Source organism: Diprion similis, chromosome 5 (assembly GCF_021155765.1).
Source record: "Diprion similis isolate iyDipSimi1 chromosome 5, iyDipSimi1.1, whole genome shotgun sequence".
NCBI classification, from domain to species: domain Eukaryota; kingdom Metazoa; phylum Arthropoda; class Insecta; order Hymenoptera; family Diprionidae; genus Diprion; species Diprion similis.
In genome coordinates, this window is record NC_060109.1 from 2,507,864 (window position 1) to 2,530,632 (window position 22,769).

At 34.6% G+C, this 22,769-nt stretch overlaps 1 protein-coding gene across 1 annotated transcript; it reads right to left on the reverse strand.

Annotated features, from left to right (window-relative positions):
* Positions 1-22,175, reverse strand: LOC124406288. The gene is made up of 6 exons (XM_046881651.1): positions 21,997-22,175; positions 20,548-20,722; positions 1,348-1,532; positions 1,039-1,233; positions 391-633; positions 1-264 (listed from the first exon to the last, which is right to left on the reverse strand). The coding sequence occupies exons 1-6, from the start codon at positions 22,000-22,002 to the stop codon at positions 103-105; spliced, it is 966 nt and encodes a 321-aa protein (XP_046737607.1). The 5' UTR covers positions 22,003-22,175; the 3' UTR covers positions 1-102.
* Between the last annotated feature and the right edge of the window lie 594 nt (positions 22,176-22,769).

Sequence of the window (22,769 nt, forward strand, 5' to 3'; positions counted from 1 at the left end):
TTGAGTGATATAACGCTGTAGTAAATTTTCGACGTGTTCGAGAGTAGTTAAAAACTATGAACTTGTCTGCGAAAGCGTAATAAACTCAACCTTTGGCCACACTCAGGGCAACGACTTTAAAAACCCCTTTTTTGCAAATATTAAATCGTTCGCAAGGTTGTTCTCGTGCGTTACCAAGCCAATAACATCATACCCTTGCTTTTCCATCATTGACGACATATGCTCAAGGCTATTATCGCCGTGAATATACTCGACGGAAAGAGTCTGAAAAGAGAAATGAACTTTTATTGACTGCGGTTTTTGTATAAGCTTTAAAGTCACTAATAATTGCAGCTGAGAGCTCGGAATTGAAAATCAATTTGTCTCATTCTGCAGTGGTCCAATTCCCACCTTTATATCCATCTTGTGAAAAGGAATCGTTTTCAGAACTTCTAACTCTTGTCCCTCGATATCCAAACTGAAGTAATCTACTCGTTTCAAATCAAGTGCTGCGATATAAGTTGCCAATGGTAAGCATTGTATTTTGATATGCGTGCCGTGATGAGCCACATCTGCAGTGTTTTCCAAGCCATCTTCTTCAGGACCGTGTGCCGTATGTAACCGACCAATGTTATCAGCCATCAGAAAAGATCCCTGAAAGAAAATTTGTTCTTGGGAATAAATCATTGCAAGATGTAATGATAAGGTAAGTGAAATGGTGACGCCGCCTCCTATGTTATTGATGTTCTCTTAAAAGGATGCTGTATTCCATCCTTACCGATGACGTTAATATGATGACATACTGCAGTCAGCGTAATTCTACATGCAACGCGGTTTACCAATACCCATAAAAAGTTTTGTAATACGCAACAATAATGCCAAGAAATGTACTTCTGTGATTAAGTTACCACTTGCTGCGGCATTTTCACATCAATCCTCCAAAGGGTTCAATAATAGTCAAAATAAAGAACATTTGACTCGATCGGTAAAGACTGACCAAAGCATCTTTGTGTAAGTTGAAATGTTGTTGAGAACTTTATGTGAACAAAAGCAACTTACCAGCATAGGATATTTTTTAGTACTCAGACAAGTATTGGATAAAAATGCCTTCCTATTTTTCTGCTGCAGCTTGTGGTAGTTCATGGGATCGGCCTCGATGAGAATACCGGTCCAGTTCAAGTTTTTTTCAAAGAACAAAGTGTTGCTTCTGGTCTCACCGTCGTAAGCACCGCACTCTATAAAAAACCCATTCGTCTGAAAATAGATAAGAAACAAGACTTGGATTACCAGCTAAAGGATAGTCCGGGAGTAAAAAAAATCAGAAGGTATGTTACATTGATATCGTGTAAATCGTAAAAATGGACTTGCCATGTTTTTGAAAATTTCATTGATTTTCGCTGCTTGTCCCATCGATGGGTCGATCACTTCTGGGTTATCGAGATTGTAAGGCAACGACGCGTTGTACCGATTTACTATCCATTTTTTCCGTGTCTCCTCCAAAAGTCCAGGGTCAAACATGGAAGTGCTCTCGTTGTTGTAGTTGCTTTTTTCGACTGAACAGAAAATTAATATAAATATAACATTTGTGCTGATTTTGTTTCAATCTATAATAAAATCTCTTTGTGATAAAAATTATTTCAGAGGTTTTCATAAACTTCAAGAATATCCCACACCATTTGCTAAAAAAAAATGTTTTAATAACTTTCTCAGAATTTGAGTTAGTAAGTTCTTACCGACTGAGTAAAATTTTGCTCATGGAATCCGAAAAACTTGCAACCAAACACGAATATAAAAAAAAATGTTTACATTACGCAACAATAATACCAGCAGAAGTACTTCGTCTAGTTTAAAATCAATACTAAATTTCAGACACATATATTCGAAATTTTTAGCATTAGTCTCGCATGATGTTGAAAAATATTTGAACAAATTTGTTCGACATTGCCGGTAGAATTACGCTATTTGATGATTGTTAAACCATGTTTTATTTCACTCAGTCGGTAAAACCTAACTACAGCATCCTCTTAAGAGTTTCATAACAGTAGGTGCTGCTTATCTCCATAAACATTATTTTAAAGGTTTTCAGAAACTTTCCGAATTGCCCAAACTATTCACGTAATTAGTTGAATAGTTTGCTAAAAATTTTCATTAAATTAGGAAGTTTTTAAGAACTTCGAGTCTAAAGTAAGGTTAGTTTTCATGGTCAACTTAACCATATCAATTTAATGAGTAAAATACGATGATACGTCATCATCGATGCAGGTATTCTTCAACCTCTCACGTTTCTACGTTATGTTAAACTAAATGTGTGACCGCATCATGCTGAAGAAAAAAAAAAAAAAAAAAAATTACAACGGCATCCTGTAGAGAAAGAGAAATTTTACTCATGTTGCACATGAACATAAGAAGTGAAGGCCAGTAAATAGCTATGCTTTTCAGTTTTTACGTATAAGTATGAAGGTTCAATAAATCTTGGCTGTTTATTAACAATTTTTATTTCGTCAAACAGAACTAATTTGTATTTTTAACAAGTTATTCAGCGTTGTTGTTGTTATTGAAAAATAACTAATTCTCGTATCAAGTTTCTGCGCTAACGATGAAATACTTCAATGATTCTTCGACACAAAATAATAACAACGATTGTTTCCTGAAATTCTTTGACGTTCTCCATAGGCGTATTTTTGTGAATTCATAAAAAGAACAAAAGAGTTTCCGTTCCACAAGATTGACTTAAAATGCATATCGTAGGTTCGAATTGCTATACGCAACAGAGCATATAATGCTTCGCCATAATCTAAATTCATCGCACGTTAATACCGGCTTATTAACTGCACAATACACCAACTATTCTATTGTATAGAATTCTGCAATATATTGGTTATATTCGCTGGTAAAATGTCTCTGCACTTAAAATGTGCAGAATGGTCGTCGCTATTTTGCTGTATTAAATTTCCACTTTAGACTGTATCTCATAAACGAACGTAGCGCCTAATGCAGATGATATTATGTCAGTAAATTTACTGCAAGCATTATATATATGTTACGGAGCTAGATATAACATGATTAGCAAAAAATCATATTACATTTTAATAATTTTAATTACGAAGGTAATTAGAATATTCTTTCATGAGTTACGTCAGCATAATCATTAATCATTCGGTCAACACGTTGAGTAATTAAATTACGTACACAAAATCTGGTACAATTTTCTGTGGATTTTGAGTGTCAACGAAGCTACAAGACTTGACGAATCGACTTGAAATATCAAAGATAACACAGATAAAATTTAACATCGGACTTTATACAGTTTAGTACTATATAACAAATAAGCATATAAAGGATACCGAAGATTCGAGAAAAAGAAATTAAACTGTCAAGATTGTTACTATACTTATGCTTATCGATCGCTGAAAGTAATCATGAGATAAACTCGGTTGTTAATTATGGTATGTATTCGGTAGCAGCGGGACACACGAATTGAACAATAGTTATAAATAATAAATATATCTTTCGAAAGAAAAATACAATTTTAATCTTCAATTATAACTATGTCTTAAGTTAGTGTTTTAATGAATTATAAATAAATTCTGTCATTTATTCCTGGATAAATGTTATTAATAATTACATTATTATTAATAAATTAAATAAATCAAGCTTCTCAACGATATAAGAAACCCGACACGACAAAATACTGCATCTACTGATAGTAACGATCGTTAAAACAACTAACATAAAAAAATGTACCAACAAGCACGTAGCGTCTTTTGCATTTGCATTGTACGTTCAAGACTAGAAAACAAGTGAATAAGAAACGTGAATATGTATTTTTATTATTGTACAGTGTACGATGATGTGGTACAACAAAATTAGTCAACGATCAGAGTTAAACGGTCCATATGCAGAGCATCGACTTAAAAACATGTCCGCCGGATAGAAAGAGACAAGATATTATTCAGGATGTCGATGGAATATTCAGCCAATAGAGGTCTTAAAAAGAGACAACAATTGGCAATAACAATGCTCTACCTCGCTTGCACAGCGATTTAGAGTGATTTGAAAGCTCAAAGAATTACGATTTTCCTCCATTAAAATTAAAAACTTGGGTTATGTGATGATAAAATGGCGCCGACAACCAGGCTCTGACGTCATGAAGACATTTTCCATGAACAGTCTGACATGGAGAGCGGCCAGGATGACCAACCACCACGATATACGTAACCTTGAAAATTTTAACAGTTGAATTCACAATTGTCAATATTTTTAAGGTTATATACATCGCGGCGAACTGTAGTTTAAATTTGTGACGGTTTATCGCCCTGGCAACCAGCCGCCCTCGGATTTTGGTGCGTGCGCATTAAATTTTAGAAGACGACGAACCATGGGGTCGTTAGGAAGTCACTCTGTGTGTACATATACATATATGCCTCGTATTTACATCAACTATTACTTCTTTTATCTTGAAACTTTTTTATTGATCTCCGTGAGAAGAGTTCCAAAATTTTTTCTTGTATCTCTTTTAGTTTATGAGATATTCGCCTGGGGCGATTAAAAAAAACCACCCTGTATACACATACATTTCAGCTCGAAAACTTGGAATTTGTATGCTGGTGTTTGTTGCTCAATCTTGATTTATATCAGAAAAAAATTATTCATTTTCACAACGGAGTAATTTATTTTAAATACCGACGTTTGGAAAGTGTATGCATGCCAATAAATTACTGCATTATTTGCTATCCAACAGACCAGCTTTACGAAGAATATGGAACACTATAGACCTACGCAAACAATACTTGAAAGACATAGCCATCAGACTACATAGAAAACCAAACAAAATTGAAGAAATGAAGAGAAGACACGGCCAACCAACAAGAGCCATGACAACAAGAACCCTACAAATCGGCCGAGCACATACAACACACGGCAATCATCAAGAAAAAACAATTGCAAATCAATTATACCGCAATTATCTATCGCATGAATTTAACAGAATACCAACGACACCATTTAAAAAACACTTAACACATTGGCTGATCAACAAAGTTAGAAGATATTGAGAAATGGAATTGAACCATTTATCTCAAATGGTGATTGCCATTTTAGATTCTACCGGTAAAGAAAATTAATACTTTGAAAACAGCGTTTATCACAATTCAAAATCAGAATTTAAAAAGTACGATCTTTCCTGGTCAAATTGTGGATTGTTGTTAAATTGAAATATTTGAAATTTATAGATTCAAAACGTAAACATTCGTTGAAAAAAATTCGAAATATCATTGTATGTGTAATCATTGAAAAAATCAGGCTGATGTTTGTAACGTTAACGTAGTGATGCATCTTTGGAAAAAGAAGTAGATATTTTGTAACTTTAGAATTACTTGAAATTTAGTAAACTGTTTTAATACAGTATCAAGAAACTCAGATTCTATGAATTCAACACTTTTTCAGATCTTCTTAAAGGTGCAATGTAGTAATTTTTGTTTCATCGTTTCGATACGTTAACGTTACTAACTTCAGCCTAGTTTGAAAAAAACAAATCACTTCGGTTTTCCTTCTTCCCTGCAAAAATGTTCCTCCAAGTGTTACATTACATTTGTTACAATTAGTAGTTTTTTTACCCGTAAAATCGAATTGTGAAAACCTTCACCAAAATTAAAATCTTATATTTGTTTTTTACTTGGTCTTTGTTTATCACCAAAATTGTTGTTTCTCTCGAATTCTGGTATTATCAACCAACAGTCTAACTTTCTCCAGTTTCAATATTTTAAAACAAATTTTGAATTGCATCTTGATTAAAAAATATATCATTATCTGCAACTTCGCGTTCTTGATCGACAGAATCACGCTGAAAATTGTTAAAGCTAAAATGTAACATTAAAATTAGTATAATTTCTTTTGTTTATTGAAAAACATCAAATTTGCCATTGCGAAATTAGATCAGTTTCTTTATTCGCTTACTTTTCATCATCTTAAACTGCAACAACCAAGTTTCAGTCGTGAGTAACCAAGTCTTACTCGTATTATTAAAATTCGATTAAGTGCTTGAAAATCTTGGCTGTTTAGACCGGTAATACATTAATCATTCAACGCTCTAACAGCAGGAATAGCATTAATGTGGTTGTACGTGTAAACTAAAATTAAATTGCTAACCACTTCCGACATGAGTAAAAAAACTACTCACGATGTATTTTTTTTATTTTTCCTTAGTCCAATTACTTGCTGAATTTAATTCCGCTTTACGAGAATAATCAACCAAGCAGCAAGCTCAATGATTTCATGTTACACGAGATTAATTTTGAAATAGACTCAATTCGTTTCGATATTTTACTGAGTTATCAAAGTTACGAAAATTGCATATTATAATCCAAACACATAAGTATCGAGGTAATTTTTCTTGTTACATGGTGGTTTTGGCACATATTATATGATCTTTGAATTAAAGTACTAATTTTTCTGCAATATTTTCCGGCTCGCATATAGTTCACGAAGGCCAACTCATCCTTTATAAATCAATATGAAACGGTCCGAGAGCGAAACAGATTCTATTTCCTTCTCAAGCTATAACCTTACAAGATGTGTAATATCAGAAGCCTCTGGTGAAGAAAATTCTTCTCTTAAATTTTTTTGCCAAAGCTGTAATGTCAAGTATTTCAGAAAAGGTTCTATAAAATTTCTCCTAATTAGTCTTAGTCTCATTCGAACAGATCCTTTCCGAAAAACGCTGTTTTTCGAAGTATATTTCATCTGCTAATCAATTTCAAATATAGATTTCCAGAAGGATATTAGTTTTCACCTTAACGCTGATTTTTATACCTTTCATGCGTATTCATTCGACGATTTATTCCCCTTCGATTATGACGTAATATAAGAACATCCGTATACAGTCGGACCTCAGTTTTACGGACAACTGGAAACTAAGAGTCTGCAGAATCGAGGTTCCCAGAAAACCAATCCCGACTCAGACGTCTCAGGTTACCTCTGACCCCTTCAATATATTCGTCTAATTGCGATAGGGGGGGGGGGGGGGGGGGGGGGGAGTCTGCAGAAACGAGCTCCGTAGAATTGAGGTCCGACTGTATAAGATTCTGACACGTTCGCTAACTCGAGAAATTTTAGGACCTATAGTGTTGGATGAGCACCGCTTGCACTGCCCGCCGCGCGCCACACTCTCATTTGTTTGCTGCTCGGTTTAAGGCCCCGCTGACCCGGCATGTCATATATATATTTCGTGACGTCAGAAGCGGGGAAATTGAGTGAAACGCCATTACGAATCCTGCGAGAACGGAAGCACGAATCTTACTCGGGAAATTTTTAAATTAAAGCCTGAATAAAAGTGTACGTGGCTAACTCAGTCACTGGTCATGCAAATCGCTGATAATGTTTATAATAAAGAATAATGAAGTGAATAAAATCACGCCAAAACAAACATGGCCGATCGGAGCTACCGCATGTTGAATATTCACTGATTGCACTGTTTCACAATTTCTTTCACTCTCGCCAGACAGTTAGCCACGTACAAAAGCACTCACTTTATTCGGGAAAACTTATACTATCAGTTATTTTTTTGTAAATATGGCACGATTCGTAACGGCGTTTTTCATGTGACAGCAGCCTGTTTATGGTCCACAAGAAGTATGGTCCGATCTGTAACTGACATCATTGGTTGGATCTAACAGAACAAGCCAATGAAATCAGCGGCCTTAGTTCACCGTTCAACGTTCAGACGCGCTGCACGTATTTATGACTTCACGATTTGATATTTTCAAGTCAGGTCAGCGGCGCCTTAATGATACGGCGCGCGGCCCGTAGTGTGAGTATACATGGTGTGCCTAGAACTCCTACGACACGCCCCTTTCTTCGAGGTTAAAGCCTTTAAGTGAGACATGTACCAACTGTCTAAAGAAATCCCTATATTGTTGGGGAATTATTTTTCTGGCGAACGCTACCCTGCTCGGTGATACCATGATGTATAGTCGTGGTGTGAGTTGTTTAAAGTCCCGCTCATTTTTTTCCTACGCAGATTCAACGTCACAACAATTAATCACCACCGATCTAGGGTATTTTGGCGCCGTTGGTGCACATCTTACTTAAGTCCAGTCCAGCGTGAGAGAAAAACTTTATTGGAGAAAGAAACTGCGCTCCTAGGCGTACCATGTATACCAACACTATGGCATAGCCCGCAGTGCAAGCGGTGCTCATCCAACACCGTAGCTCGTAAAATGTCTATTAAACATTGTTCATAAAAATCAATGCTGAAAACGAAATGGGGACTTTAAAGTGATGTGACGCTCCTCTTTTGGCAACAGAAACTGTTTATATTATTTATATTTAAGTCTGTAAGTTGTGTACAAAAAAAATAAATAAAAAATATTTCAATAATCGGTAGCGATCTCTAAATATTTTTGTAAGTACCCATCTTTCATGGAAATCTTTTTTGAAGTATTTTGTAGCACTTACCCTGATGGGCGAAAAAAATAAAATTCAATTTCTATGTAAAAAGAAGAAGTGCGAAAATTAGTTTATCCATATTCATATTTAACTACTGGTAGCGATCTTCAAATAAGCTGTGGTCTTTCGTTAGCGACCTATAAATATTGTTTTATGCTCCACGCTTCAACGAGATTTTTTTTCTGAATTTAGCACAGAGTTTTCAAGCGAGAGGCGAAAAAAAATATTTACGACAGAAACTCCTGGTGGAAAAAATGCTTTGCAAATTTATCTGTGAAAGCGATAAAATATTGTTATATCTTATATTCAAATTTTACTTGAATAAATGTCAATCATAAAATAGACAGTAAAAGTTTTACACTGAAAAGTACTTGGACAAGTACTCTTATTCAGAAAAATTTTGCTCAAACAACAATTTTCCTAATTATTCCTAAAAAAATAACAGATGCAGATGTACAATCTGATGGCAGAAAAGCTCTGAATTATATTTCTTTTTTATGTTTATTCAGGTTATTCAGTAAAGTGTAGCCGAAAATGGAGTTTTTCACAAAACTTTTAGAGCATGTCATCTCAAAATTTTGGAATTCAATATGGCGGATCCAATGCGGTGGTCGAATATGCAAGAAATTACTTGATATTGGATAAAGTGGTTGATACCCGATGGTTTTTGAGAAGAATTATTACGTGTACTAATTCAAAATTAAAATATGCACGGAGTCAACCATTTTTTATAATTTTGGGTTTCTTACTTCAGAACCGTTATCAGCGTTCTTAAAAACGCTCAGAACGGAAATCAAATAACTGATTGCTTTTTAGTGAACCATATTGGAACCGGTATTTTGAATTTCCAATTTTTTGAGTTCATATTCATAATCAGTGACCTCAAAACCTCCAGTTTTCTAATTTCGTAGCAGCCGGAGGTATGCTTCAAATGGTGAAACAGTCACCTTTGTTACATCATATACCTTCGTCAATATATGCGATAGAGAAATTTTACGTCCACTTTAGCACTTTCAATATTTATGCACAACACCGGTACAGATATTATTCCTATAGACCTATCATAAATAGATTGCAAACATCAGGGCCGGCTTATCCACTAGACGGATTGGAGGCCCTCCAATGGGCCCCAAAGCAAGAGGGCCGAACCCGCTTCTTTAGTTGAATATTTTAAAAAAGATTTCAAACCGATTCTTTTATATAATTTGTTTACATACCGTTGGGTATATAATTTCCTGAATAAACAATTCCCGTAAAATTCAAAAGAAAGTAACGAAACGCAAATATCTATAAATTGACTTAGAATAAAGAATATACAGGGTGTACCGTTTTAAATAATCCAGCTGAATATCTTGAGAAGCAATCGTCATAGAGAAAAAAGTTTCTTATAAAAGTTGTTGGGTACCGAGGGGGACAGATATTGGTGATATTGGTTATCCTGTGAGTGAAAGCGCAAAGGTGATATGAAGGCCAACTTCCGTTTTATCAATAGAATCATATGTTTTTTATTTCTTTATCCGACTGAGTGTTCAATTTTTCATTAAAAAAAAAACAAAAAAAAAAAAAAACACTAGAACAAGAATGTGCTAAGATGAATGGTTCCGAAGATATTCCATTATTCTGAAAAATCTTTTGAACGTTCATGTTTGAGCCAGTGTGTGTGTTTTTCAACGAAACATTTTTCTCTGTCACCATTGGTTCTCAATATATTCAGCTGTGTTATTTAAAATGGTACACCCTGTATAATGAGGCATTCCAAACTAACAATAAGACAAAGACGTGTACACACGCATAACAGGCAAAACACGGGACAGATATATGCAAAAATGATGTAACAATAAATTATTAATCTAAATCTAAATCTAGTCAAAACGAATGTGAACATAGTTTAATCCCGATAACCATCAATTGATGAGTTACTGACTTTTTCGCTGATCCTGCTGTACAAAATGGATATTTAGAAATCTTTTTAGATCTTTAAGGGGACCAGCAAGTGAAATTTTAGTCCTATGATACATATATGATAAATAATGGTGGCTGATTTTTTTTTTCGTGCATGGTTTTGGATAAGAAATGATGTTCCACGTCGAAAAATAATTTTGGTAAAATCTTTTGCGTGTTCGAAATTGTTATTTTTTAATGAAAAATAATTTCGCAATATCCATGCTTGAAGTTATTCGAAATAGTCAACAGAACATGTGAAACAATCGGCGAATCTTGGATATCGAGTATTGAAGGTGGAGATACGTTTTAAAGTAAATAAAAACCACTAAAAGGCTGTTTTTTGTAATAGCAAATTCTTCAATTTCATGTTTTATGACTTCTACTGTCATGGGATATATATATATGCACAGTTTTTAACAATTTTTATTCTTTAACACAACTAAAAAATATAATTCTCGATGTAAAATGAAAATTGTATGCTAAAGGTATTCGGGATGTTCTTTTTCACGTAACCAAAAAACTAAAAACTATTTTTTATCGCGAAGTTATGAATACAACCAAATTTTATTTACTTTAGAAATGTCGAAGAAAAATTTACATTTTCTTAAGACACGTAAGTCGTTTCGTTCAACATATTTCGTCTGATAATCTGTTTGTTTTTTTTTTTCCTTTGAAAACTCAGTTTCCTTATCTAAGAAATTTTTCCGTTTATTTTTATTTACCTATAAAATGGAGACTTTTTTCTGGGTCACAAGGTAGCTGTGAACGTTCTTTAAGAGTCACGCTTATCTTTTCTACGATAAGGTTGCCGGTATAGAATTTTTTTTTTTTGAAACCCAAAACGTATAATAAATCTCTAAAAGGAATAAGCGTGCACTTTCAACTAAGTTGAACGAATTTAGATCGATATTTTGATAAAACAAGAATTTGGCAATAAAAAAATCTTTCTATTTCGACAGAAGCTCCCGATGACAGCCACTTCGAGCCTTGTTAAAAAAAAATTCCACTTTAATCAAAAAAAAAAAAAGCATAAATAATTTGAGTTCAAGAAAAAAAAAAAAAAAAGAAATTAAGCTTACGAGAAAAATTCAATTTCGTAAATTTATCGGCGTAAACAACTTTAAACAAATCTTTAAATTTTATCAAAATTGATTTTTGAGCAATTCAGTACAAATTTCACATTCTTTCCACATTCACAAACTAATTGCAATAAAAATGTAAAGTTTTCATTTTACAAAAACGATTAGTGCAAAAAATCCTGAGAAAATAGGTAATATCTATTCGATATAGGAGAAGTATAAGGAAAGAAATTGGGTCAAGGGTCAAACCTACTATTTTTTTTACCACACCTAACGTCATCAAGGATTATTACACCCGTGCATAGACCTGAAGGGTGCGCCCTGGTCGATCTCTACTTTGACGTACATATCTCCAATTATCAAAGTTCATGTACCTCAAATGCGAAGAAGGGTTCAACAGCCCCATTCTACAGGCAATTCTGAACAAAAACAGCACAAAATACATTTTCAATTTAACATAGAAAAATATAGGGAATGGGCATAGATTCTACGAAATTGCAATAGTAAATTCGTAGAATTCATGACATTTCTTTGTTTCTGCATCGAATAAAATTTTTTTGCAGTGTTTTTGTTTCGAATTGTATATATAATGATGCTATTAAGAGGTCTACCTAACTGATTAGAAAAAAAGGCTTTATTTAAAGAATATTTTTAATAAGTTTTAACTGTAAATATTAATATTGGCTTTGTTAGACGTAATAAATACACTCTCCAATTATTGGAAAAAAAATTTTTTTATTGATTTTAATCACTTTTCATACACGAAAATCGTAGTTGAAAATCAGTCTGAAAAAAATGTAGGTCTACGGTGTTGATGATTTCTCGGAGATGGTCAACCTAAAACCAAAACATCTAACGCTTTTAGATTCAGCATGTGAATGGCCTTGGAATGAACGATACGTTTTTTGAAACTTTGATTTTAACTATTTTTTTTTTATTTTTTCGTAAAATTGCCGTCATTTTATTACTTTTGCAAATATCAAAAATCGTATATTTCATTCCAAGGCCATTGACATGCTGAATCTAAAACCGTTCGATTTTTTGGTTTCAGGTTAACCATCTCCGAGAAATCATGAACACCGCAGACTATATATATACCTTTTTTCAGACTGATTTTCAACAACGATTTTCGTGTACCAAATGTGATTAGAATCAATAAAAATTCTTTTTTATGTAATTCGAGAATTTATTTATAAATTAAGCCTAACAAAGCCTATATCAATATTTACAATTCAAAATAATTTAAAAAATTCTTGAAAAACCCTTTTTTTTACTCGTCAGTTGGGTAGACCACTTAAGTCCGTTTTTGCGTTTGAGATAGGTGGACTTGGATACTTGGAGATACATACGTCATCGTCGTAATCGACCAGGATACTCCCTTAACAATAAGTAAGGTCAATAGAGTTTAAGAGAATGCAATAATCAGTTTTTACCGACCGCATTAAGTGTCACCTATATTGACTATTATTAAAGACCACGCATCACTGACGAGAAAATACCCGCGCAGTCTGCGCAATTCTACATACCTATAATACGAAATACAAAAATAAAAAAAAATAAAACTTGTTTTTTACACAAAAATAATTCCGAGAAGGATATTCCTATAATCGAATTCTCACTTACTGCAGGACTCCATTTCCTGACGTTATTTTCGCACGAAGCAAACAAGTTTTTGTATAGTTTCATTCAGCATTGCATGTAGAATTGCGTCAACTGTACAATTTTTGCAACAGTACTCCGTAGGGTTTCACAATAGTAAAAATGTACGATATTTTACTCGGTCGGTAAGGGCTGACTGCGGCATCATCGTGAAGGTACTCGGAAACAAGCTGGTAATCTACTGCAGCTTAAAAATAACAGCCACCGTCCACCTTTCTTTTCTTTATTATTATTATATTATGTGTCATACACGTGACGTTATTGAAGCCCGTTCGTGCATGTCCATCAGTAAATCATACTAGCTTTCAAACTTCTTTTCTGACAAAACATTGACGAAAAGAGATTGTTTTTGCAGTCATCGATAATTTGCAGTATTTATTCCCGTAGATAATAAGTTTCAAATACGCAAATTATTTTTTTTTAAATAATTACGCTGGTAGTTTTGCGTCATTATTAGTCTTACCGCGAAATGTCACCTCGAAATTTAATACCAACACGTCATCAACACATTCGTGCTCGATAACACATTTTCTTTTAAAATATATTGCTTATTATGTCGTAAGTTATTTTCCTCATGTTATTTCACAGGAATTTACTTTGACCGATTTTTATTTTATAACAATTGAAAAGGATTATTCAACACATCAAGAACTGTGTCAAACATTATCACCTCGCAGATAACGTATAATTAAGATTGCATATTGATGCAATCTCACCAAATGTTAAATCAACGATAACAGAATAGGATTAAATAATAAGTGAAAAAATGGCGCGTATTAATGAAGTTCTGGTAGATTTGGTGCGTATAACATCTAGATCAGTTGACCGTGGCAGATATTGATTTAATTATTTTATCGTTCAAAATATTATATGTAATTCACCTAGTACTTTGCCGAGAATTCAATCTACATCTTTAATCCATAAGTCCTATTTCAATTAATGTCGCGGTCATTTGTGTGGCACATATTGTGCAGCAGCGGACTCATTAATTGTTAAGATACCTAATTACTTTAAGTGTCGCACATAAGTACCAAGCTTAAGTTGAATGAAAAATGAAAACGCGGCTTGAGGGCGCTAGCTGCTCCTGCTGCGTCTTCCGGTAAAAAGAAACAGAAATCAGTCAGCTAGCAAGTATGGTGAAATTTTCAAAGAAAGTGTATCCAATATAATCCTGCATGTACTTGCTAAATCCGTCAGTAAAATTATTCCTAAATGTATGTTAAATTGTTAAGCTTCGATACAAGTATAAATACTCCTAAGAAAGGCCCCTTTTGTACTTTTGTTATCCTCTTCAGTTCTTATTAACAATAACTCAAATAAATAAGAGATTTAAACCAGACTGAAATTCAATATATGTATACCCACTTCCAACCAAAAAAAAAAGAAATATTACAACAGGTTATGGGCCCAGACATAACCAAGGGTATACATATGAACTGAAATAAAAGAGGATAACAAACGTCTGGAAAACAATCGAGTCATGGATACAGTCAGATCTCAACTGGAAAATCTCGCAGAGGACAGTCAGGGAGAAGTCAACTACGAGTCATGGAGGTTCAAGCTGAACCTAACCTTAAAGACTAAGGATCTTTTTCAAGTCGCAACGGGTGCTGAGGTTAAACCGCAGGGACCAGATACTGAAGCAAGCGTCAAGGCCTGGATGAAGAAAGACATTGAAGCTCAAACACTTATAGGTTTAAATGTAAGTAGCGATATAGCAAAGAAAATCTGTAACTGTACGACTGCGAGGCTGATGCTCGAAAAGTTAGAAACTCTATATGAGAAAAAGTCAGATATTACTATTGAAAACTTACAAAGGCTATTCTTTAGTTATAAATATAATGAGAGCAAATCCGTAATTGAAAATTGCATGAAAATTCAGCAATATGCAGACAGATTAAAAGCCGGAGGCGAAGAAATTAAGGAAGGGTGGATTATATCGCGAATTCTGAATATGTTGCCACCTAGATTATATCATTTCAGAACCTCTTGGGATTGCATGAGTAGTACAGACAAAAATCTAAACAAACTTTTTGAATTTTTGCGTCTAGAAGAAGACAGACTAAATGAAAGTAAAGGCGAAAGCCATAATTCTCGAAACGCTCTTATATCAAAACAGTCAGGAAAAGATTATAAACCGCCGAGTCAGAAAATTGAATGTTTCAAGTGTGGAAAGGCAGGTCATTTAAAGAAAGATTGTCGAGGTAGGCCATGTGAAAAGTATTTAGACTATTGTAAGAAAAACTATGGCTGTAATATTTGTAAGAAAAAGGGTCATTTTGCAAAGGATTGTTGGAACAACAAAGAAAAGAATGAAAAGTCTGATAAAGAAGAGTCCACAAAAGGTAAAAGTGATAGACGAGCATTTATAACAATAAGCCTATCAGCTGCAAATGTAAATCACATAAATTCTTTACCAAATTGTAGTGATTTATGGTACCAAGACTGTGCTGCGACACAGCACATGACGTCTCATATGGAATGGATGAGTGATTATGTAAAACTCGAAAAGCCTGTAATGGTCGTGATCGGTGACGCAACCCAAATTGAAGGGATAGGCATAGGGAATGTTAAGTTAGAAGCATTCGACGGTGAGCGTTGGTGTAAAATTGAGCTAAAGGATGTACTACACACACCAAAGATGCCTTTCAATTTATTGTCTGTTACTAAAATATTAGATAAGGGTTACATTCAAACTGCAGATGCAAAAAACTCCTATTTCATGACTAAAAATGAAAATGAGATTGTCGCCATAGCAAATAGGGAAGGAAATTTATTCAAAATGATGTTTCGTATGGATAGGTCAGAAAGTACAAAGAGTGAGTCAGTTCGTTCAGACAGTTGTCTAGTCAGTATCTCTATAAAGCAGTGGCACGAACGAATGGCGCACCAAAACATTAAGTATATTAAAAACGTATTAGATAAAAAGGGTATTAAATATATCAACGACTGGGAAGAGTATGTTTGCGAAGGATGTGCTTACGGGAAGCAACACAGGGTGTCTCATCCGAAAAATAGTAAAGTAGCCTCACGACCGCTGGATCTGATACACGTAGACTTAGGTGAGATAGAAACTAGATCTTTAGGAGGAGCGAAATATTTTCTTCTTCTAAAAGATGACTTTACACATTACCGAACAGTTTATTTTCTCAAAACCAAAGACGAGGCAGTTACAAAATTAGACATATTCCTAAAAATGGTGCAAAACCAATTTGACAGAAAAGTTAAGACTCTCAGGTCAGACAATGGCACGGAGATTAAAAATTGTGATACTAAGAAACTATTAGACAATCTAGGAGTTCTTCATAGCAAGACTAATACATATACGCCAGAACAAAATGGTCGAATCGAACGTGAAATGCGTACAATCGTAGAGGCAGCTAGAACTGCGATACAATCGAAAGGTTTAGATGAAAATTTGTGGGCCGAAGCAATAAATTACGCAGTATTTACAATTAATCAGACTGGTACAAGCTCACAAAAGAATAAAACACCAGCCGAACTGTGGTTTGGACGCACAATAGACATAAGTAAGCTAAGAATCTTTGGATGTGACTGTTACGTTTTGTTACCAAAGCATAAACAAACAAAAATCGGTAAAAAGTCGATAAAAGGTATATTTGTAGGTTACGATTTAGATTCACCGAGTTACAGAATCTATGTCAAAGATAAAAATGATGTGATAAGCTCTGAAAATGTAATTTTTGATGAAAAATTTAAGTCAAATCAAAGTCTAACCGAAATGCAGATGCCTCTAAATGAAAACGAAAATGAAAATATTGAAATTGAGTCAGTAGATTCGGAATATGATACACCTGACAATGACACTTCAGATGAAAGCCAAAACTCCGAAATAGTTGAAGCTGAAAATCAAAATGAGGGTGTAAAGTTAAGAAATCGTAACGAGTTAAGAATGCCCAGAAAATTTGCCGAGTATGAGACAGGCTGGATAAATAGCGCAAACAATTGTGCAATGATAGGTGAAGTAGAAGATATATCCGTATCTAAAGCACTGAAAGATAAAAATTGGTACAAAGCAATGCAAAATGAATTCGAGTCTCTAGTCAAAATGAATACTTGGAAATTAGTAGAACTACCGAAAGATGCTAAACCATTATCCTGCCGTTGGGTTTTACGTCAAAAATCCGATGGTACAGAGAAAGCTAGATTAGTAGCGCGAGGATTTGAACAGGAAAAGGGTATAGATTATTTTGAAACGTTTAGTCCTGTTGCTCGTCATGCATCTATTCGATTGTTGCTAAGTCTTGCCGCGTCAAACAAAATGAAGCTAATGACATTCGATGTTAGAACAGCCTTCTTACACGGTGAATTAGAAGAAAATATATATATGTATCAACCTGAAGGATTTGATGATGATTCAGGACGCGTTTGTAAGCTCATTAAGAGTCTGTATGGTCTGAAGCAATCACCTAAAAATTGGAATGAGAAAATCTCATCGTACTTAAAAACATTTGGATTAGAAAATACTGAAGATGATCCGTGTGTATATTATAATAAAGACAGAACCGTCATTATGATCTTATTTGTTGATGACGGAATAATTGCTGGAAAAGATGAATCTAAACTAGTACAAATATTGAGAAAAGTGAATCAAAAGTTTGAGATCACATTTAATACTGCTACAAGCAATCGTCTGTCATATTTAGGGATGAATATTGAAGTAAATTCAAATGGCATTTTCGTAAACCAAGTCCAGTACACTGAGAAAATTATCAAAAGATTCAACCTTGAAAACTCTAGTCCTGTATCCACACCGATGGAACGTGGTATGATAACTGACGAAGGAAAATTTGTAAACGATCAACCACTTGATAAACTAAATCCATATCGTGAAGCCATAGGTAGCTTACTTTATTTAGCTACAATTAGCCGTCCAGATATTAGCTTTGCAGTGAACTATCTTAGTAGACAGATGAGTAAACCGATGACGAGTCATTGGAGAATGGTAAAACGTGTGTTTCAATATTTAAATGGCACAACGAATTTTGGAATCTTCTTTAACGGAGATGATAACGTAATAGCCTATACTGACTCAGATTATGGAGGAGATCCAGTGACTGGAAAGTCAACAAGTGGTGTGCTTATTTTGAGAGGAGGCCCTATTGTATGGCACACACAGAAGCAACGCCATGTAGCAAATTCTACAGCCGAGGCTGAATATCGAGCAGCAGTATCATCTATTGATGACATTTGCTGGATACGACGTTTAGGTAGCGAGCTAGGCATTACAAATCTAAATGAACCCACAACTTTATACGTTGATAACAGATCAGCTATCTGTATGTTGCAAAACACCCATGAAGGGAGAATTACAAAAGGAAAGAAACACATAGACATCTCACGTAAGTTCATTCAAGAACATTTAGAATCTACTATTACCTTAAAACATGTAAAGAGTAACGAACAAATAGCCGATATTTTAACAAAACCTTTACCCTATGTAAGTTTCAAACTATTACGAAGTAAAGTAATTAAGGAGGAGTGTTAAGATACCTAATTACTTTAAGTGTCGCACATAAGTACCAAGCTTAAGTTGAATGAAAAATGAAAACGCGGCTTGAGGGCGCTAGCTGCTCCTGCTGCGTCTTCCGGTAAAAAGAAACAGAAATCAGTCAGCTAGCAAGTATGGTGAAATTTTCAAAGAAAGTGTATCCAATATAATCCTGCATGTACTTGCTAAATCCGTCAGTAAAATTATTCCTAAATGTATGTTAAATTGTTAAGCTTCGATACAAGTATAAATACTCCTAAGAAAGGCCCCTTTTGTACTTTTGTTATCCTCTTCAGTTCTTATTAACAATAACTCAAATAAATAAGAGATTTAAACCAGACTGAAATTCAATATATGTATACCCACTTCCAACCAAAAAAAAAAGAAATATTACAACATTAATACATCACATAAAAGTTGCCACGGATTTGCAATGATATCGTTACGCCTGACTCTTGGGTTTCTCAGTATCTCCGGAGTTTTCAATATTTAAAAATTTCCATTTGTTCAACAACTAAAAATGTTGTAATGTAAACTATTGGATCATCAAGTAGAAATGTTAAGCTGATTCCCCGAATTTTTTTATAATTTTTGGACGCTCCTAAGAGGGTTAAAATGGCCAAAAACGATATTGCCATAAATGGCCCGCGCAGGGTTAATGAGTCAAGTTAACTTTTATTCAGACCTTTACTTATAACTCAAGAATTGTGATGTTTGCGAATCAGATCGAATGAATGTTCGCTGGAATTTCTTAAAGGGGGGGGGGGGGGGGGGGGGGGTCTGAGATACCAAAAAAAACATATTTTTGTGATTTTTTTAACAGAGTACCTTACTTATTAATATTTTTAAATTTATTGTACATTATTAAGCATTATTCTAAGAATATTCTGCTACATTTTCATAAATAAATATTATTTAAAATTCAAACAGTGGAAGTAGTGAGAACCGAGTCACCTCAAAAAAAAGTTTCGATGCGGTAGTCAAAATTTCTTGAAAACCTTCGGACCGATTTCGCCTAAACTATGCACACTTTATTTACATAGTAAATACTAGTTTCTGAACGAAGGATTTTTTTTTCTCAATTAAAACTTATTTTTTAATTAAACAATAAGAGCAAATCAAAGTTTAAATCAGAGCTTTTTGATTGCACCGTCACCAAAAATTCAAAAATGAACATTTTGTTAATTTCTTCGTTCAAATTCAAGATAAACTTATGTATTAATGAAATCCCTTTGGTTTTTTAATTTCAGATCAAGCAATCATGAGTTATCCTGACTACCGCATGGAAACTTTTTTTTGAGGTGACACGGTTCTTACGACTACCACTGGCTAAATTTTCAATATTTTTTTATGAAAATGTAAGAGAATATTGATTGGATGATGCTTATTAATTCACAATAAGTTTAAAAATATTAATAAATAAGGTACTTTGTAGTATTACTATTTTGCATTTCATATTTAGGTTCCAAAAAGTTGGATTTTTCTTCTTCGTTAACAGTGAAGAATTGCCCAAAAATACTCACATTAAAAAATACATATAAAATCTGTTTCCGCATTGTTTTCGAGAAAATGATGAACATCAAATTTCAATCTGCTGGAACAAGTTTCAATTTTTTACAAAATCTCGATATTACGAAATTCTAAAAAATTCATCTTAGCACGTAATTCGATACATTTTTGTATACTTTAAAACAAAAATTTTACTTTTTGTAAAACCTGCCTATCTATTCAGAATAAAAAGTTACCTGATTTTGATTCATCGTTGTCACAACGTGACCAAACTTTGACTCGTAACCGACACGTATTTGTTCTTCTGATGGATAAGACGTTTTTCTCGATCTGACTGACTGGCGTAATTTTATTCAACCTTGCATCTACTTATCCAACCATTCACTCATTCATCCATTCATTCATTATGGTGAAACGTACCTTGCTGGCCAATGGTTGCGATGAAAAAGTCATCCGCATAATTTGGTAACGGTTCAGCGACCGAAGTCTTCGACACAATGATGCAGAGACCGATGAGAAACAGAATAATTGCAATAATGACGTATTTTTGGCGCCAAGCTAGATGTACAAGGCCAGTTCCAATTTGCTTTAAGCGCTGAAAATGTTTTTATTCACCATATTAAAAAAAACATTTGTTCAATGATTATGTGTAGGTACTGTTTAACCCCCGGTTTAACCGATTACTTATGTAAGCTGAGTTTATCCAATAGGTAACAAGATAAAGTTTAATCATCACAATGGAATATACTAAAATCAAAGATCGAAAACAAAACAAGAGTCACGTGATTTGAAGGTTAAGAATGATTTTCGTGCTGTTCCAACATCGCCACAATAAGTGACTTTCGAGCCCGTCAAAATAAAGACGCAATAATAAATTGAAAGAAAAAAAAGAGGCACGTACAGCGAGCTGAAAGAGAGAATTAAACATTGGAGTGTAAAAAATCGTGACATGACGTCATAAAATAATTCAATATTTTTGGTGACTCAGGTGAATATGTATGTACTTTTGAAAGCATGGGTTTTGAGTATTTTTAAAGTCAATTAATTCGAGTATGACCATAAAAACTTATTTTTTCTCCGCATTCATACAGTTTTCAGCCTTCGAAGTTGACGAATTGTTTATAAGTTTCTCAAATGACGTCACAGAACAAAATATCGTTTTCTTTTTTCGGGATGAATTTTTCTGTACAAAGAAAAAAGATAACATATAGTTTGTTTTATGACGCCATTTGAGAAAATAGTAAAAAATTCGTTAACTTTGAGGTTTCAAAACTGCATGAGTACGCGGAAAAAGTAACTTTTTATGGTCGTAATCGGTTTCCTGGATCTCATATAAATACTTCAAAGCCATAAAAACATTGAATTATTTTATGACGCAATTTCACGATTTTTGTTACTTATGTCACGGGCATGCTCGACGTCGTTGCGCTATGACGCCTTAGTACTCGAGTGATTAAATGACATAAATCTAATTCACGAGCAGTTTTTCCATGGAGTTGCATATCGCCACTCGCACATAACGAGTTGCGAAAACAGTCACGTGGCGATGTTGAAACCATAAGCTTCACCTCACGTCAACGACTGGACGTATACATACAAAGATCGCGGAACGTAAGCCACAAAAAATAAGAGGTAACAGCTGCGGTCAAACATCAGCCTGCAATACCATCGTAGCAAAGTACACGTGAATACCCGTTGTTCCGAGAATAGAAGTTAACAAATTGAAGTCATTATTATATTCAGGCACGTCTAAACTGGCCTATTAATAACAGATTCCATAACTACACCCTATGACCCAGCTGTTATCAACCGTGTTTAAAGTTCAAATGTTTTAAACATTTCGCATTCGTACTATGGCTAGTCTCGTACCTCCATTCTAATTCAAAAATCGAATACTCGGTACGGGACTCCGAACCGCCTTGTTTCCGTATCCGACTTCAGGGCGCCGATGGTTCACGCTACACTAACACTGGATTCGTTTCGGAGTAATTCGGAGCCGGTGTCGACATTCGGTGATGCTCGGTATTCCTCTCAAAGCAATGGCGCCGTTGGTCGCCGGTGTAATGGTGGGGCACAAGGGCTGGGGGGGGGGGGGGCAGAGGAGCCACGATGTCTAAGGCATTCGTGGTCCGAGTTCTGGATATAAGTGTGGGCGCATTTTAGTCGGCGTCTGGTGCAACGTGAACTTGCATAAGGCTACCAAACTAACTAGAGTATACTACAGTATGGTTCAGGTTTAGCATGCTGATGCTTCGGTATACTTTAAGAGTTTCTAGGCGAGCTAACTAACTGGAAAGCTCTCGAAGCACCGTGATCTCCGTGGAAAAGATTTTTCTCTGAGATTTGAGGCTCGTTATATGTTCACCAGAAATATAAACACGCGTTTCATGTGTGTTATTACATCATTGTATGTATGTACTATGGATTTTGGCTCCGCATGTAATTACACGAGTCACGTTTGATTTAGCCACGGATTAGTTTCATTTTTTATTATCGTTTACGGCGTCGAGAGAGTTCACTGATCTCTATATGTATACCTATTGCTGCGACACCGCGTTGAATGAAGGTTTATAGAGATAGCCAGCCTTCGGTATCGTTGTAAAGCAGGTGAAAGGGTGCGGAGGTAACGACAGTTATCTACA

What these genes read in the sequence shown, in the direction of transcription:
- LOC124406288 (XM_046881651.1), bottom strand. An exon ending in CGCAACCATTGGCCAGCAAG is followed by an intron (nt 1,533 to 20,547) that starts GTACGTTTCACC and finishes TTTTCTGTTCAG; the next exon opens with TCGAAAAAAGCAACTACAAC. An exon ending in CTAAAAAATATCCTATGCTG is followed by an intron (nt 634 to 1,038) that starts GTAAGTTGCTTT and finishes ATTTTCTTTCAG; the next exon opens with GGATCTTTTCTGATGGCTGA.